Source organism: Notamacropus eugenii, chromosome 1 (genome assembly GCF_028372415.1).
Source record: "Notamacropus eugenii isolate mMacEug1 chromosome 1, mMacEug1.pri_v2, whole genome shotgun sequence".
Taxonomy (NCBI): Eukaryota; Metazoa; Chordata; class Mammalia; order Diprotodontia; family Macropodidae; genus Notamacropus; species Notamacropus eugenii.
In genome coordinates, this window is record NC_092872.1 from 737,734,841 (window position 1) to 737,754,340 (window position 19,500).

General features: G+C 47.3%; 1 protein-coding gene across 21 annotated transcripts in view; it reads left to right on the forward strand.

The window, feature by feature from the left end:
- DYSF (dysferlin) overlaps positions 1-9,031 on the forward strand; it is a 253,717-nt gene extending 244,686 nt beyond the window's left edge. For all 21 annotated transcript variants that reach the window (XM_072651404.1, XM_072598690.1, XM_072655480.1 and 18 more), the window contains 4 exons: positions 1,925-2,103; positions 3,465-3,574; positions 4,598-4,745; positions 7,146-9,031. In XM_072651404.1, coding sequence (XP_072507505.1) covers positions 1,925-2,103; positions 3,465-3,574; positions 4,598-4,745; positions 7,146-7,184 — 476 coding nt within the window. In that variant the 3' untranslated portion in view covers positions 7,185-9,031. The remainder of the gene's footprint in view (positions 1-1,924; positions 2,104-3,464; positions 3,575-4,597; positions 4,746-7,145) is intronic.
- Positions 9,032-19,500: the final 10,469 nt, after the last annotated feature.

The following is a 19,500-nucleotide window of genomic DNA, read 5'->3' on the forward strand; positions in this document are numbered from 1 at the left end:
TTTCTTTCTTCTTTTTCTTCCTTCCTTCCTTCCTTCCTTCCTTCCTTCCTTCCTTCCTTCCTTCCTTCCTTCCTTCCTTTCTTTCTTCCTTTCTTTCTTTTTTTCTTTCCTCCTCCTTCTTCATAGATGGTATGTATGTTTACTCTCAGGGCCTGGGTAGGACTTTTAGGAGCTGGAGGGGCAGGGCTGCTAGGCATCCCATGCCAGTTACACAGGTTGATCATCTGACATTTTGCTTCTCTTTGTACTTTTGTGCATTTTCAATCCTCCAGCAGCTGAGGGAAGCGTTGAGTAGAACGTTAGACCTGAAGTCAGAAAGACCTGAGTTGAAATCCAGCTTCAGACACTTGCTAGCTGTGTGACCTTGGGTAAATGGGATCACAGGAGTCAGACGTGACTGAAAAACGACTGAACTATTGAAAAACAACAATAATTATTATTACCCATCAAACCTAGTTTGCATGTATATATGTATGTAAATATATATATGTGTGTGACTATTTCAATATAATTGGTTTCCTTTGTAATTCTCTGTGTTTTATCTCATACACTTAAAAACTTTAATTGAGGAAGGGTCCATAGGCTTCACCAGACTGCCAAAGGGCTTCATGACAAATATATACTAGAGCTAGGAACTCCTATCCTCCATGAGATCCTGTCTGTGTCTGTTATGCAATCTGGCTTTTTCAAATCGAGGGTGTGTCTCAGGCTAGATGTGGTCAGATTTCTTCTTCTTTTCCATCATGCATTCTAGGAGGGAAGAGGTACTTTCTTCCACAATTTTCATCATTCCTCCTAATTAAGTACAGAAATAGAGGCAGGGATGGGTCTTTCCCAATCACTTTCTTCATTCTACTACGTTTCTTCTTCTACTCTTTCCTATTTATCCTTGTTTGTACATATTTATCTGTTTGTGGTCTCCGCCACTAGACTATAAGATCTTTGGGGGCAGCTAGGTGGTGCAGTGGATAGAGCATCAGTGCAGGAGTCAGGAGGACCTGAGTTCAAATCTCACCTCAGACACTTGACACTCACTAGCTGTGTGACCTTGGGAAAGTCACTCAACCCCAATTGCCTCATCCTGGGTCATCTCCAGTCATCCTGATGAATATCTGGTCACTGGATTCAGATGGCTCTGGAAGAGAAGTGAGACTGGTGAACTGCATGGCCCTCCCTCACTCAAAACAAAGTCAAGTGCAAGTCATGTCAATATTTCTCTGATGGCATGGTCTTCTTTGGCAAGGAAGGACAAACACATATACACACATAAGATCCTTGAGGGAAGGGACCATCTTTTGCCTCTTTTTGTATCCCCAATGCTTAGCCCAGTGCCTGGAACATAGTAGGTGCTTAACAAATGATTATTGAGTAGATCAACAGTTGGGTAGATAAGTACACTGTAAGTAGATATGGGTAGATGGAAGGGCTAAGTAGCTGGCTGACTGATTGAATGATAGTTAGACAGGTGAATGAGGCAGCATGGCCCAGTGGAAAAAGCATTGACTCTGATGGGTTCAAATCCTAGCTCTTATTGCATTCTAGCTATGTAATTTTAGGCAAATTACTTAAGCTTCTTGTGCCTCAGGTCCCTTGTATGTAAAATGAAGGGCAAGATGATCTCTGGGCACCTTTCTAGCTCTTGGTTTGTGAACTCATCATGGATAATTAGATGGATAGAAAAGCATAATAGAGAAATAGTTACTGAATGTGGATAGGAGATGTAGGTGGATGGATGACCAGGTCAGATGGTAAGTGGAGAAGCAACTTTTTCCTTCCTTCCTTCCTTCCTTCCTTCCTTCCTTCCTTCCTTCCTTCCTTCCTTCCTTTCTTCCTTCCTTCCTTCCTTCCTTCACATAACCAATGTCCCACTGTATCCCTGCCTCCTAAAGAAGCCCTGGACTAATGAACCCTGTGTCCACTTCAGGTTCACTTCAACTGGACCTCCACCGGATGCCGAAGCCAGCCAAGACCGCTGAGAAGTGCTCTCTGGACCAGCTGGATGATGTCTTCCACCCAGAACACTTTGTCTCTCTTTTTGAACAGAAGTCAGTCAAAGGCTGGTGGCCCTGCATGGCTGAGCTGGGAGAGAAAAGAACACTTGCGGTGTGTCTTCTCTGCCTTTTGCTACATTGGTGGTGGTGACATTGGGTAGAAATGCCAATAACACTTGACAGTGCTGCCTTTATGTCCACCATCTCTCCATCTGTCCAAACATGGAGAACTCCAGCACCCATTTCAGTCAGGCAGCCTGTCAACAAGCTTTTATTTAGTGCTTACTATGTGCTAACTGCACAAGATACAAATACAAGAAAAAAGAAAGATAGTCTTGTCTTCAAGGAACCCACATTCTAATTCTCTTCTCCCAACACATAAAAAGGAACCGAAAAGAGAAGTGGGGTGGGGAGGAGGTGTACCTAGCCTGAGCCCCTCTTCAAAATGAAGGCCCCCCCCAGGAGAAGTTTATCAATAAAAGAAGGGGGCTGCAGGGGCTGAGGGGTGTTTCAAGGAGGGAAGGCCACAGGCACTGGGCAAGTTCAGCACAGTAAACATTGATGAAGCACCTACTGTGTGCCAAGCAATAGGGGCTGTTGGAGCCCCAGGGTTTATCTAAAATGAATTCCCAATCTGAAGGAGTTTACCAGATTACTATCTGCTTTTTTATTTTCTCCAATTAATAGTGGAATGGAAACTCCTTGAGAACAAGGACTGTTGATTTTTGCTTGTTTTTGCATTGGAAACACCCAACATGATGCCTAGCACATAGTAGGCATTGAATATATGTTTCTTTAACTGGGCAGCAATGGGCTTGTGCTGTGTAGGATGGTGGGGAAATTGCTACAATTGAGTCAGGGGGCCAGGATTCAAGTCTTGCTGCTTAAAATATGGTGATATCCCTTCACTTCGCTGGACCTCTCATTTGTAAAATGAGGGAACTGGACTGGGTGACCTGAGGTGACTCTTGCAGCTTTTGTTTTGTCATCCTATAAAATGGTCTCAAAGATCCTTTCCAGGTCTCTGACCCTTCTGACTCTGGCCTTGAAGTCCAGAGTTGGGTCTAGAGTTTCTCCAGTTCTGACATTTTGTTTTTGGCTCTCCCAGCTCTGACATTTTCTGCTGTGTTTTAAGGTCTCTGACTGCAATATTTGATGATTAAAAGGCCCTTTCAGCTTTACCAGGCAGCTTAGCCATCTTGGAAAAGTCATGAAGACTCCTAGACCATTAGGGCTAGAAGGTTTGATTCCTCAAGTGACTCGCCTGAGGTTTCACAGGTAGTGAATGGCAGAAATGAGGCCCCCAAACCAGGTCTTTCTAATTCTCAAACCCAGGGCTCTTTTCATGAGACCACGTTGCTCCCCAGCTAGTTCCTCACCAATTTTCCTTTGTTCCACTCACTCGCTACTCTCTCCTTGTATGATCAGACAGTTACTTCCTTGACCCTAACCAGTCTTTCTCCGTTTCCACAGGGCAAGTTGGAAATGACCTTAGAAATTGTTGCTGAGTCAGAACATGAAGAACGGCCTGCTGGCCTGGGCCGTGATGAACCCAACATGAACCCCAAGCTTGAGGAGCCAAAGTAAGACTTTTATTTTCATTTAAACCTCAGCTCCTTTGTGTGGATTTCTGGGGTGCTTTGGTATAGGGAAGGAATCAGCAGAGGGCCAGGGCCCCAAGAGGAACCAGATTAGGCCCAGAGGAAACTGGGCAGTGGACCCAAACTAGGTAAAGAAATCCATTTTACAGAGGAGGACTGAGACCCACAGAGGTTCAGGGACTTGCCAAGGTCACATAGTTATTGATCAGGAAAGGAATTGGGACTAGAACCTTGGTCTTTTGCCCTTTGATTCGTGATTGTGCCTAAAGCTGGTACCTGGTACCTCTCGTTCCTTTGGTTGAGACTGATAGGTTGACTCTAGAGGCTGGAACAACTGACCCACTCAGTGGGCCACCAGGTCCATCTGTCAGTGACCCTGGGCAAAGCCTTGCTTAGTCCTACTTTCTAATAATCTCTGGGCAGCTTCCCCTAGGGGGATCTGAGGAGGATGGCCCAGGACAGCAGGCATGGAGATGTCAGAGAATCACCGATTCAGAACTAGAAGGACCCTTAGATGTCATCTCCTCCGACCCTCCCCTTACAGATAAGGAAACCGAGTCCCACAGAAGGCATGTGACTTGCCCTAGGTCAAATAGGTAGTAAGTATTAAAAACAGGGTTTGAAACCAGGACCTTTAATTCTAAATCTATTACCTGCCACCATAGCACCCTGTCTCTACTGATAACCAACAAGCATTTATTAATCACTTCTTATGGGTCAGGTCCAAAATTGGCAAAAGCAGCCCCTGCCCTCAAGAAACTCACCATCTGCTAGGAAGAAACAAGACATGAAAGCAGTATTGGGTGCTATGTTTCATTTATGCAGTGCCTCAGCTTCCTCATCTGCCAAATGGAGACATTGTCTGTTTCTGGGATCCAGCCCTGCCTTGTGCTACCTCTTCCTTCCCTCCCCAGGTCTCCCTCTAGTCTGGCCCCGGTCCTTTATTTCCTTAGGGCCAGCTGTTTGACTCACCCCTTTGGTCTTGGCCTCCTCCTTGTGTTACAGGCGGCCAGACACATCCTTCCTCTGGTTCACATCCCCATATAAGACAATGAGATACATTATCTGGCGAAGGTTCAGGTGCCTCATCATCCTTTTCATCATCCTATTCATCTTGCTCCTCTTCCTTGGAATCTTCATCTATGCTTTCCCGGTAAGGAGCTGGGAGAAGTTGGGGGAGGGAAGTCAAGGGAGGGGCCTCCCCTGGGTGAGGGGGAGGAAGTAGGGACATGGAGCACTGCAGATCAGAGCCTCCTTCCTCCTGAGCAGATTGGAGATAGGTGAATGGAAAGGAAAGAGCCCTGAGCTGGCAGGGGATGTCCGGGTGGGAAGTAGGGGGTATCAAGGGAGAGAGGCTGAGGAAAAGACCTAGCCCCTGCCTTTTGAGAACATGGGGTCTGACAGAGGAAATACAGCTCCTGTCCCCAGGGATCCCTGCTTAGATTGGGGAGCTTCCTGTAGGTAAGGGGGAAGACAGAGCCCCTGCCCTGAGGGTGCCCATCAGGGAGCCCCTAGTCTGCCTGGATGCCTTGGGGAGAGTCGAAATGACACCAGTCACACTAAGGAAGAGCACAGTTAGAGCCAGGAGGGGAGACAGGCCCAGAGTCAGGTGTGGTCAGGCAGGAGAGGATGCCGGGCTGGGTGTCCTACCCCTAGGTGCCCTATGGGTACCGTGGGAGTTCAGACACTAGGCAGTTCCATGTGCTCTGGGAAGGAAGAAAAGCCCTTAAGCTCATAGGGACAGGGACATCTCAGAGCTGAAATCAGCTTTGGAGGTCAGAGTTCAACCCCCTCATTTTACTGGCGCATCCTCTAGGACCCAGAGAGAGGAAGGGTCTTGGTTAAGAGCAGTGTCGCAGCAGGTTGTTGACAGAGTCAGGATCTGAACTCAAGTCTCAGGGTCAGGGGATTTTACCCCTCTCCCTGAAGGCCTCTTCCCCTACTGGCTCCAGCCAGCCTGGGCCCTGACCCAGTTGGGAAACTTCACTCTGAAGGGAACAGAGCTGGGGAAAATCGACAGCTCCAGGCAGTCTGGTTGGATTCCACTCATCATTCGCACCCCCCTCCCAGCCCCACCAGCCAAGGAGGGACCGTGGCAGGGGGGGGTGGGAGTCTTGGCCAAGGCGCTGGAGAACGGGTTTGATTCCAGAGCTGGCTTTCTCCGGGACAAGCTCAGAGAACATCCTGTCCCAATTAGAGGCCCCTGAGTGCTGGGTGGGGGGAAGTAGGAAAGGCGGGGCAGGAGGGATGAAGCAGGGGAGCCTCACCAGGCTGGCAGGCATGTGCTAATCAAGGGCATTACCATTTATGATTGCTTTCTCTGGGGCTGGCCTCAGGACAGTGAGGCTCTCATCCAGGGAGTCATCTGTCCCCTGCTTCTCTCCTCTCGACCTCACCCCCCCCCCCCCCACCTCAGCCTTTGAAACTGAGAGCACACTAGGTTTCCAGGGATGGAACTGGATGGACCGCCTTTTCCTTTCCAGTTCCCAGGGCAGGGAGGAGGGATGGCTGAGCTTTCAAGGTTCTTCTACTCTGAATTGTCTCCCATTGTGGGCAGATCAGTAGCGGGGAGACCCATGGGAGGAGAGGAAAAAAGAGGTCCCTGCCCTTAGAGAATTCTTGCTGTGATGAGGAGACACAGTCTCTGTCCTGGGGACGTCTTGGCCTAATACAGAGGACTTGAGACATATTTTTTTTAAAAAAAGATCTAAGAAGCAGGAGCACACAAAAAAAGAGTAAATAAGGATTAAGACATATGCTGTAAGCACCAAGTATTACAGGGTCAATCAGAAACGGTGCTGTGCTCTATGGGCAAAGCAGCATAGGATGCACAAATTTGTAGTATTCACCCCACGGACTATCTGTGCCCAACTTGTGGTAGAGCATTCCAAGCTCGTATTGGTCTAATCAGCAATAGTCGGACACACTGAAACTTCACTTTATCATGGCAATGGCATTTTGGTCTCCTTCAAAAATGAAGGACATCAATCACCATGGCAGAGGGGAAAAGGGACGAGCTGGACATTAGGATTGCTCCTCTTCAGGGAAGATACAGGGTATGGAGATGAAGTTAGTGATGGGGTGGTGGTGGCAAATTTGGAATCTTAGGTGGGGGTAACAATTCTTGTAGTATAAAATACAGTTAGGATTGTTAGGCTTGGAAGGAGTACCTGAGTTCAAATGTAGGGGCAAGAAATTGTTCTGAAATGAAGATTCCCTCTGTCCAGGAGACAGCTGGAGAGGTCATTTCTTCTCCTTCCTTGTCTCTGGACAGGGGATGACCTCCAAAGTCAATTTCAGACTCAAATCTGATTTTGCCTTTGCTTCCACAACCCGTTAGAACTCAACATTCCCATAGGTCCTGTTGGGGCATCCTGGCTCTGGGGCTGGAAGGGACTCAGAGGCCTCTCGTCCAGCCTTCTCATTTTTACACTTGCTGAAAATGAGACCTATGGAAGTTTAGTGATTTGTCCAAAGTGATAAAGGTTCCAGTTAATTCTGAGGCTCACTAACCACATCTCCCTGTTTCTTGTCCTTCTCTCTCTCCTTCCAGAATTATGCTGCCATGAAGCTGGTGAAACCGTTCAGCTAATGGCTGACCCACCTGCCTCTGGAGATGCACTCAGGAGGTGTGGACTCCTGGGTCCCCAAGTCTCTTTTAACCACTGTCCAGCTCCTCTGATGCCAAAACCCAACCCTAGCTCATCCAGGGAGTGGGAACTGCCTCAGGCCTCATGAAGCAATGGAAGGGTGGTCCCTTGCCTCAGGACACCCATGTACTGAAGGGTCCCTCTCTCCTGACATCTCTAACACTCCCTCTTTGGGTCACCTGGATTTTTAGAACAAAAGTGGCCAAGGTGGCTTATCTAGGTGTGTGTGTATGTGTATGTGTGTGTGTGTGTGTGTGTGTGTGTGTGTGTGTGTGTGAAGGTGCTTCTGTGGATATGTATGTGTCTACCATGATGTTTTCCTAGGGCATGAGTCAAACTGCCAGGACGGGGATAGTGATAGAGTGGGGCCTGCCATTCTTTTACTACAGAGGAAGAGAGTGTAGTGTACCCTCGTCTGGGGGTGGGGAGGAAGATGTGGTCTTCTTAAGAGCTTGTCAAGACCCAGGCTTTGATCCCTGCTTTTCTCCTTCCTGCTTTGCCTCCTGTGGTTCCCTGTCCCTCCTCTCTTCTCCCTTTTTGCTGTCTGTTGCTCTTACAATCCCACGATCTCAAAGTTGGAAGGGACCCCAGTGGCCATACAGCCCAAACCCAATGTGAGAAAGAAACCCCTTCTACCGCATCCTCACCTCTGTCCTCACCTCCTCTCTTTAGCTTTTCCTCCTTTGTCGTCCATTCCTTCTTTCCTGTCTATGGAGTTGAATAGAATCCCTGATTTCTCTTCTCCTCCACTCACACCATTACTTCCCTCCCTGCCCATTTCTTGCCTTCTCAGAATCACAGGATATCAGGGTTGGAAAGGACCTCAGAAACTATCTGGTTCAATCCACACCTGGACAAAAATCCGCCCCCTCCTCATAGCATACATGACAAGTGGCCAATCAGTCAGCAAGCATTCATGAAGTGCCTACTGTGTGTGTACTGGTCACCATGCTAGGTTTGGGGATATAAAGCAACAAATCAAGGAGCATTTATCATTAAGTACCTACTATGTGCTAGGCAGTATTCTGAGTCAGTGTTTCCATCTGGAGATGGAAAGAATTAAACCATCCCTAATCTCAAGGGGGTTTCCTCCCCTCTCACTCCCTCTTTCTTTTCTTTCATCCTGTCCTCTATATCCCACCTCTTTCTCTGTCTTCCTGTTCCTGTTTCCCCTTCCTCATTTTGCTTTCTCTACTCTTTCCTTTCACCTCCCCAAAAACCCTCCCTTCCTCTACTCTCCTCAGTTTGGACTGGGGACCTGATATCTCTTTCTTAGCTGGAGAGCTGCTTGGAACCCCTGGCTACCCATCCCCTTAGGATTACTTGGCTATAGTACGTTCTTCTACGATAGGGCATATGGTGTATGGATCTGTGTGCATGAATGTGAACTCAGAGAGCACAGTGCTTGGCACATAGGAGCTTCATAAAGGTTTGTTGACTTGATTTCCTGATAAGGAGAAGGAAAATTTTGGAGTAAGCAAATGGCAGTTGATCCAGAAAACAAATGGGGAGAAGGGGGTCTCACTCCATCTTCATCCCCTTGGTTTTGACCACACCGGGGTTCAAGGGGGTCTTGTGGAACAGGTGTGATCCTTGGCACACTCTCTTCTAGAGGCTTGTTCCAGTTCTTCAAGCTGACCACAATTCTGTGACCCACACTGGAGTCCCTGTGTCTGAACCAGATGCTTGGTTTTAAGTCCCAGACAGCAGCACTCCAGGCAGGGTCTCTCTGCCTCTCTTGACAGCACTGAATAAAAGGAGATGCTTAATAAATGGCTTTTGGAAGACAGCAGTGTTTCCTGACTTACTGGGGGAAGGCAGCAGTGATAGCCCTAGGGCTGCTTTGGAGTCTGATTTCTAATTCTGTTCCATTCCAAAAACATGTATTGAAGTTCTTGTTCTGGGGAGGGCTGGGCATTGGGTGCTGATGGGTTATACAGCTCAGCAAAAAAATAGGCCCTTTCTTTCAAGAGCTTTTATTCTACTGAAGTTACAATTGGGTCATGTGGGGTGTTGTAACTAGTTCACAGAGAGGCCAGGATAGCATCCCCCCAACCCCTTCCACCCTTTTCCAAAGGAAACTCATTTGTGCCAGGAGGGAAAACAAAACGTTGGAGCCAGAGACCACTCTGCTTTCCTCAGAGAAAGGAGGTGGGAGAATTATGTCTATCTGCTTCCTTAAATATTGCTAGTCTAGAGGAAGGAACGAAGATTAAAGCTGAATTCCTGATCTCTATTTCTTAATGGGAAAAGGAGAATCCCAAGCTTGAACATAAATTCAAGGCTTGACTCCCTTCCCACCAAATACCAGTTCTACAATGAACACACATAGCAAAGAAACCCATTTATCCAAGTGTAAATAGAAGTCAGAGAAAGTATATGTAGGAGAATACAGATGGAAGTTCTCCTTTTGGGAGCAAGGTAAATTGAGAAAGAGAGAGAGAGAGAGAGAGAGAGAGGGAAGGAGGGAGAGAGAGGGAGAGGGAGGGAGGGACATCTCAAAGTCTCTAGTGTAGCAATCTGTAGATAGAGACATGACGGAGACAGCCAACTCCCTTTGTGTTGGCTTCTTGGTAAAGTCTTTCTTTCTCTCCCTTTGACCTGAAGAGAGGTTGGCATTGCAAATCTTCTTTCTTGAAGTTGGAAGCCAGAAGAGCCTGAAGAGGCCAGATCTCTCTTCTCTCCCACAACTCTTCTGGCTGCTCATGCAGACCTAGGGCATTGAGTTCAACCAATGAGGAGGAAGTCCCACACCAAAATGCTTTTGAGACAAGTTAACATAAGGTAATTTGAGGAAGGAATAAGAACTAAGCCCAAAGGCATCATGAAAGGCTTCTGGGAAGAGGCAGCCCTGGAGTTGGATTTTGAAGGATGGTTAGGTCTAGGCAAGTGTTGAGGAGGCAGAACTAGGCAGGGAAGGCTATGAGCCATGGGACAAAGGCAGGACTAATGGGAAATCACAGGATTTAGAGCTGGACAGGATTCTAGGGATCTTCTAGTTCATCCTCTTCCCCATTTATGGATTAGGAATATCAGAGCCCAAATTTGAACTAAAGTCTATTTTTTATCCTAAATTCAGTGGAGTTCCCCTATTATCCTTTGCTGGAAGAGTAATGAATAGACTAATGTGGTTGCAATATATGGCTCTGGAGCAAGAATTCCCAACATTTTCTGTGTTCTGGACCCTTTAATAATCTGGTGAAACCCATGGACTCCTCCTCAAAATAATTTTTTAAATACATAAAATATAATACATGAGTACAAAGGAAGTAAATTATATTGAAATGAGGTTATCAATTTTTTTAAAGTTTACATTCCCCAGGCCAAGGGCTCCTGCTCTTGAGGCAACATAGTGGATAGGAGCATTGGACTTGGAAACAGGAAGAGCTGGGTTCAGATTTTCCTGTCATTTATTGACTGTGTGACCCTGGACCAATCCCTTCATTTCTCAAAACCTCAGTTTCTTCATCTGTAAAATGGAGACACTGGCTTAGATTGCTTCTAAGGTCCCTTTAAGTCTATGTTCAATCAACAAATATTTATGAATTACCTACCAAAGATTGTGCTAGGTACAACAATTCTATAACTGAACCTTAGGGAACACCTAAATTTAGGGAAGTAGGTGCTATTCGTACCCTTATTCTACAGATGAGGAAACTGAGGCAGGCAAGGTGATGGCTCAAGGTCACACAGTTAGTCTGAGGAGGGATTTGAATTTGGATCTTCCTGATCCCAAGTCTAGGGCTCTATCCACTAAATCAAGGTGCTATTAAAGGACAGACTGAAGGGTATAAAGAAGCCTTTTTTAGGATAGATTTAAAGTCTGAGCTGTCTGTAGGTAGAAGGGAAGGAACCAGTGGAAAGGGACAGATTGAAGATGCAGGTGAGAGAGAGAAGAGTGATAGACACCCAGAGGAGGTGGGGAAGGGGAACTGTGACTGATGGGATCAAGGACACAAACTGAGGGAGGTTGGCTTGCCAAAGAGGGAGAATGCTTCTTTCTCTGAGGGATGAAGGAAGGACTCCAGAGCTGGTGTAGCTAAACAGAAATGCTGAGCAGGGGAGCTAGGGGAATTGTTGCCAGATGGCCTGGCTGGTCTCTAAAGTGGGAAAGCAAGAGAAGGGGGGATGATGGGCCTTGAGAAGAATGGGAGAGATTTGGAGGAGTGTCTCAGAGCTGAAGACCATGGATTCCATCCCCATGAAACTTAGACAAATCAAGGCCATCTGGTGCCACTCCCTCATTTTACAGAAATGGAAACTGAGGCTCAACCTAGTCCCTCATTCCACCCTTCTCTTAAAATTTCAGTGTATCTTAGAGCCTGGAATTCCAATTATCATCAGAACACCATTCTTTGGAGTTAAGGCATTGCCGCTGCTTAAATGTAGACATCCACATAGGGGAGCACAAAATTGTTGATTGTGGGGAATACTTTGCATCCTTTCTGAAGGCAAGCTGCTGACTAGGCCTCGCTGGTACTGGACCCTGGATAAGCAGAATTTGCTGTTGGGTAGGAGGTGAAGGGTGAAAGTCAGGACAGAGGGAAGCGGGAGGAGTGGAGTGATAGAATATCATACTTGGAGTCAGGGAGGCCTGAATTAGAATTCTACCTCATCCTACCTGAATGAATTCATTCACCTGAACCTGACTGAGTCACTTGTCCCAGTTTCCTTATCTTTAAAATGAGAATAATGATATCACCTACCTAATTCAGAGAGTTGTTGAGGAGAGCAAATGAGGGAATATATGTAAAGTGCTTTGTGAGTCTTAAAGTCCTATGTGGATGTTTACTACTGTTATTATTATTTTTTCAGAGCACAGAGTATTTCCTGAGGGGAGTAGACCTAAGTGAGGAAACCTTGAGAATGACTATACTGTGAGGAAAAAGTGGGAGGGAGGAAGGAAAGAAGGAAGGAAGGAAAGAAGGAAAAGGGTGAGGGTGCTAGAGAGGGACACTGAAAAGTGCGATGGAAAGCATTGAAAATTGGTGTCTTCTTTTGGTGACTTCTTTCTTCATTCTCTCATCTTATTTCTTCTCTCCTATCTCTCATTTTTCTTTCTTCTTGTCTCCTATTCCCTCCCCCCTCTCCCCTCTGCTTTCCCTTCTCCCCCTTGCCCAGGGACACAAAAAGCTGGCCTTGGAACTCAAGTCCTTTCTTTGTTTCTAGCTTAGGACTTTCCCCACCTTATTATGTAGAAGTCCTCCACAAATAAATGCTAAGAAAACCAAAAGCAAGAAACATTTGTTCCAAAACAGCAGAATCTCAGATTCTCTCTGTCTCTGTCTCTCTCTCTGTCTCTCTCTCTGTGCCTCTCTCTGTCTCTGTCTCTCTGTCTCCCCCCTCTTCCCCCCCCCCCTCAGTATAGGGAAGGTTGAGAATCAAGAGACACAGCTGAGAGATTCTTGTCAGGGAGAGGTGGATCACTGTGGGCTTCCTTCCTGAATTTTTAGATTTATAGCTGGAAAAGATCTCAAAAGTCACTAAATCAACACTTTCATTTTACAGATGAACAAACTGGGGCTGGGAACTGGGAGTGAGCTGCCCAAGGTCCCATACAGAGTAAAAAAATCAAGGTAGGATATAAGCCCAGGTCCTCTGCTCCCAAATCCAACAGACTGGGGGTTTTATTTCAGGGCAATTTAATTTACATTTATTAAGCACCTACTGCATTCAAGGCCCTGCTTTCATTTTTATTTTTTAAAAAAATAATTCACCAAAGGATTGATCTAACTCCCCCCTCCCCCTTTCATGTAGGATAATGATGGAGTAAACAAGGTCCCCTTGCCCTCTGTGAGTAAACTCTAATGCTCCTTTGGGATCCTTTAGCCATCAACCCAGACCAGAGGTCCAGGGGCAACCTTAGTCCCTCCTCCAGGTCAGGCTTCCTTCCCCTGCCTTGCTGAGGCCCTTCTAGATACCATCTGGACACCCTCTCCTTTCACTCCAACCCAGCTGAGCTGTCCCATCCTGCTGCCTCCTCTCGGCATGTGTTTCATAAATGTGGGATTACGGGCTTTCCAGGGGAAGAGCAAATGGGACTGGGCCAGAGTGACAAGTCTGAGGAGATTGGTCAGATGTGGAAAAGGAGTTTGAGGGGTCTTCTGAGCTATCCCCCCTGCCTCACGGCTCTTCCTTTGACCTTTTGCACTGTTGAAATTAATAAGAATAAAAATAATAGCTGGAATTTTGATAGCACCCATAATATTCATACCTAGGGACTGGGACCTGTGGCTCTGATGTATAAGGAACTTCCAGGTGAGGAAATTCTCTCCTCCATGCTGGGCAGCCCTGCCACATGGATCATCCTGGATAGTTACCTAGGGCAGAGGTCAAAGGATTTGTCCAGGATGAACCTCATTCTTTTCTGGCTCCAGGGCCAGCCCTTTATCTGCTACACCATGCTGTTTTTCACGTGTATAACTGTGTGTGTGTGTATGTGTGTAGGTATACATGTATATATTGTGAATGTGAGTATAATACATCTATATTAGCTGTAGGTGCTCATTTGATCCTCACAACCTCCATGTGAGGTTGATCCTGAAGACTGACTATGCAACCTGCAGTCTTAGGGAACTGACCAGTGGTTTTAAAACTGCCATTACATTTTATGTTTCAGTTACCCAGTTGGCATTGAATAAATGGTTGTTTCCTTCCTTCCTTCCTTCCTTCCTTCCTTCCTTCCTTCCTTCCTTCCTTCCTTCCTTCCTTCCTTCCTTCCTTCCTTCATGTAGGGATGGATGTCCCCATCAGATTGGGGGCTCCTCTTGGGGGAATTACTACATCTTTTACCAAGCACTCCCCACATTAGTCATCTTCCCTGATTTTCTAGGAGCTCTGCTCCCTGAAGTTTGCCTCTGGTGGGTTTTGCAGTCTGTCTCTGCTTCTTCATTTAGGTGCCTCTATTTTATTACTAAAAACACACACACACATCCACCAGACAGACACAAAAACAGAGAAATGGAGACAGAGAACAGAGAGGGAGAAACAGAGACAGAGAGATGAAGAGAGCGGGCAAGAGAGACAGCCACATTCAGGCTCGAGGATCTTCTCGGTTTGTTAATCATTCCCAGCAGGCAGCAGAGAGCCTTTCCTACCACTCTCCCCACCCCTACCCTCTCTCTCTCCTCTCCACCAAAAACCTTTAGCTTCAGGCCTGGGGGATGGCAACTGGTTGGGGAGACAAACAAAAATATTCCATCCTCCCGCTCAGAATTCTGCTGGAAGCGAGGACGGGAAGGAGGGGAGCAGCCACTGTAGTTACCTTTTCTCTTGTCCCAAATCCAGCTGGGGAAACCCCACATCACATTTTTCCTTGTAACCTGAGCTGGGCAGCTTACTGTGGGCTGAAGGTCAAGGCCATTTGAGCCTCAGATTCAAGGAAGCATCAGACCACTGGCTCCTCAGGCCAGGGCTTGTGTTTTCAGGTCAAACCGGGGGCTTTCCAAGAGAGAGGTTCATCTTTTCCATTAGGGACACTCTGAGACACTTTCCCTGAGGTCTCTGTGGGGAACCTCCCTCTGCCTCCTCTGTTCTACACTACTCTCTCTCTCTTTTCCTCCTTTTCCCATTTATTCTTTCTCCCCCCCATTTTGTTCCCCACTCCCACAAACATCTACCTAATATGCCAACCTTCCCCATAAGCAGAGTAGTCAGCTGTCACGAGGGGCTAATTTTCTGTCCATCCTATCAAGCAACCAGAAGATGAATGAAATGGCTTCCAATGTGTCTCCTGGGGAAATCACAGGATATGGAATCTGTAGTAATCTGAGCCCATTGGGGAAGGGAAGGGAAGGGCTAAGAGGGAGGCAGGGCCATGTGCCAGGTTCTGTACTGCCCCTCCACCTCAAATCTGATCTTGCCTGACACATTCTCCTCCATGAAAGTGGAGGATGCAGATTCCTCTTTACTGGAGATATCCAGGCAAAGCCTGGGGATATGATCGAAAGTGCTCATGGCCTAAGGTGGGTGGTGGTAGAGTGAAATAATGACATTGTGGAGGGGCCAGGTTAAGATCACATTAAGTGTTCTTTTCCCTACTTGTCACCCTGAGGTGTCCCCTTTTAAGTTTCTGAGGTTTTCAAGTCAAGTCTGCCTGATCACTGTTTGGTATGTTGTGACCCCACCCTACCCCAGCCTCAAGAACATTAGCCCCTGGAGAACAAGGACCATGTCAATTTTGTACTTGTATCATCCTCAATGACTAACCCAGTGCCTGGCACGTGGTAGGCGTTTAGTAAATATTCATTGATTGATTGATCCACACATACTTGCTGATTGATCATAGAGGATACATCATTCAGATATGGTTTTACTCACAATTCCTCATTTTCACGCAGTCTTGAATTCTACTAAGTACCAAAGGCAAATTCATTGACTTATGATATGCAGACACCACTGTCTTTCTTTTTTTAGAAAATGGGTCAACATTTGCCCTTTTACAGTCCTCTGGCATCTTCCTCCTTTCCTGCAGTCTTTCAGAGATGGCTGATGGGGGCTCGATCATCTTGTCTGCCAACATCTTTAGCTCCCCCAGGCCAGGGAATTTGAACTTATAAGGGCAGCCCAGCACCTTCCTACTGGTCTTGGGTCTCAACTCTCTATTAACCTTTTTTGTCCTGGGTTTCCAGTCAATAACTTATTCTCTTTGGCAACAAAAACAAGCCAAGTAAGGATTAAGTACGTTTGTTTTTTCTCTGCAGTCAGTTATCCCCATCCAATCAATCAAATCATCAGAATTATTAAGTACTTGCTGTATGCCTTGCACTGTTCTAGGGAGAATGACAAAAAAATGAGACTATCTATGTCCTGGAGGAGGTTATGTTTATCAAGGCAGGGGCCCTGACCCTTCTCAGTTCTCCTCTTTTCTCCCTTGTGTGTTCGTCCTTCATTGCCAAAGAAGACCATGCCATCAGAGAAATGATGACATGACTTGCACTTGACTTTGTTTTTGAGTGAGGGAGGGCTGTGCAGGTCACCAGCCTCACTTCTCCTCCAGAGTCATCTGAATCCAGCGACTAGATATTCATCAGGATGACTGGAGATGATCCAGGATAAGGCAGTTAGGGTTGAGTGACTTGCCCAAGGTCATACAGCTAGTGAGTGTCAAGCGTCTGAGGTGAGATTTTGAACTCAGGTCCTCCTGACTCCTGCACTGGTGCTCTATCCACTGCACCACCTAGCTGCCCTTTCTCCCTTGTAGCTTAAAAACAAAGCTCCACACAAAGCTCAGGTCCTTTCCAGTCGCACATGTTTCTGAGTTCTACTACTCCTAGTTGCTATCAATTTTGGTAGTCATTTTCTCCTACCAGGTCTTCCTTAGACACACACACACACACACACACACACACACACACACACACACACTTTAAGCTTTAATGGCTTAAAACTTCACCCTGTATATATGTGTCATACACACAAACATATAAAATCCAAGTTAGTCAGAGAGTCCCCTGTGCATCCACATTGGTCTCTAAAGACAAAACTGTTTTCCATCATTGGAATTGTTTCTCTGTGTCCTCCAAACAGAATTATTAATAGTTTCTCTTCCCTCCTAGTTTGACTTTTCCTATACAAGTTTAGCCCACAGGATACTTCTTGTCCTTTTCTTCTGAACTCTGAAATCTTCTCTCTCCAAATCAAGGGTGCTTGTCAGACCACACCCAGAGTTCCTTTCTCTATCATAAAATCTTCTCTCTGAAAAATGTAAGCTCCTTGCAGGCAGATACTTTTTTGTATCTGCCAATGCCTGGATCATAACTGGGGTTTAAGGAATGTGGAATGAAATGTGTCTGAGCAAGCGGGTGATGCCATCAGAGCAGGACCACAGACTTCAAGGTGGAAGGGACCTCAGAGGCCATCTGACTCACATGCCTTTATTTAAGAGATGAGGAGAGAGAACCTAGAAAAATGATGTGACTGACCCAAGGTAATACAGTGACCTTGTAAGTGTCAGAGGCAGGATCTGAACCCAGGGCTCCCTGACTTCAAGCCTGGCCCTTTTCTATATCATGCTGCCTGTCTAGGGGGAGCAGGCAGATTATCCTGGAAGTGGTAAAAAGGATCCATTGGAGCTGTGACAAGGATACTAATAAGGAGGAAACTGGAAAAGAGGGCATGGAGGTGTGAGGAAAGTGGAATGGACCCTTTCATGTGCATGTGTGTGCGTGGGAGCATCTGCCTGCTTCTGATTCTACACCCCTGCGGGTATATACCCATCCGTGTCTATGGATGAGTGGGTATGTGTGTTTGTACATGCATGGCAATCCCTTATACATGCAGGCCACATATAGGTATGAGGAGGTATCTGTATTTCTCTGTGTATGTATGTCAGTTTGTGTGATCTATCATGTGAAACACTGTCTTCACATCTGGGTGTGTGTGTGACTGTGTGAGTGTGAACGTGTGCTTGTCCTAGCTGCTCCCGAGTCTTTGATGCCCCTCCCCCTCCCCCTGCCCTCTCTCCAGCTCTCACCTGACCCTCATTAACTTAAAGCGTAAAACCCATTTGTCTACATCCCCGGCAGCTCCCCCCAGCCTCCCAGTCCCACTCACCCTCTTCCTCTCTGAAGCTTGCCAGGCAGGCCCCTTTATGAGCAAGGCGGATGCTAGGAGACACCTCTTCCACCCTCCCCCCAACTGGACCGTTGGTCCTGATTTCCTCTGAAACTCATTGGGATTTAGGTGACGTTTGTGACTGGGAGGGGGGAGGGGGAGAGTCATAACCCTGACTTCTGCTGAGCTATAAGGACCCACCAGGAGAAGGGCCAGAGGGGGAGGGGGGAGAGCATTCTCCTACCCTGGACGGCTCCCTCCCCACTTCCCAGACCCATCCCTACTGGGGCTGAAGAAATAAGGGACCCTGCCCCCATATGGCTCTCCCTCCTTCTGCCATGGTGCTGGACATCTTCACCCTTGGGGTTGCTTCTTTCCTCTGTGGTGCTGTTTCCAGAAGGCCCTGCTTCTCATCCCTCACCCTTCTGAGCTCTCGGCTGTATCTGGGGCTGCTGACCCGCTGTCTCTCCAGAATGCCCCCTCCTCCAAGATTCAAGGACACTGATCCCTCCTGGCTTTCTCCTACCCGCTTGATAGCTCCTTCTCCATCTCTTTCCTGGCTCATCATCCGTCACTGGCCCTCTGACTGATTGTTCTCGTCCCTCCCTCTCCTCAGCCATAGAGAGTTGACCCCAAAGTCAGGAAGGCCCAGGTTCAAGTCCTGTCTCTGACAATGGCTGGAATCCAGGGCAAGTCAGACTATATTAGTCAGAGGGGTTCCAGTCTGCATTGACAGAGGGAGCTTCCTCAGCAGGGAAGTTACCAAGACCAAAGAGCCAGGTGCTGAGGGACGGGGGCTGGGGCTGGGGGTTGTGGAGGAGGGGGTAAGGGAAGTCTGAGAAGGAAATAGGAAAGAAAACTTGGTTCCACTTTAGGCATCTCTGCCTGAAGACAGGAGTCCTGGGAGGTGGGTGTATAACCCCCAGTCTTTCCTGCTGGCTGTCCCATCCAAGCAGGGGATCTCTGCTCCCCTTGTCAGAACAAGAGCCTCCCTGAGGACACAGGCTGTGTCCCCTCCCCGTTCCTCTCTTCCTTAGGGGACTGTGCCCTAGGACTTGGGTTGAAGAGACTAGGGCTGGGTCCCTCAGGGCTGGCAGATTTTCTGAATGGAAGGTGTTCCAAGGGAACCTTAGCTGGCTGGGCTGTTGGGTGTATTTTTCTTTCTTTCCCACATGTCTGGCAAGAGGCCAGCAGCATTCAGGAGTTCAGAGACAGAGCCTGAGGGGAAGAGGGAGCTGTGGCTGGGAGACCCCTCACCAGCTTTGGAGTTCTCATTAAGCAAGAGAAGCCGCAAAATTGTTCCGATTACCGCTTTATGGGTTTTATAATGCAAAAACCTTCACTGGTAATGAGCACTCCATGGCTGGGGAGACAGGGGACCTGAGAGCCCGGTGGCCTGTGAGGGCAGTTGGGGAAGACTGGAGGGGGTTACCCCTAGGGAAAAATCAGTGCCACCTATGTGGGAGGTCAGGGGACCTTGGAAAGCTTCCCTCTTACCCTGGGCAGGAGACTAGAGTCAAGAGATCCCTGGACTGGAGGTCAGATGGCCTGGGTTCAAATTGGGACTCTTTTATAAGCTGCCTGGGTGACTTTGTGAGAGTTAGTTCCTCTTCTGTTAAATGAGGGGAGTTGGACCAGATGGCATCTGAGGTCCCTTCCAGCTCTCAATCTGTGATTCTAAAATGAGTAACTTCACCCAGATAA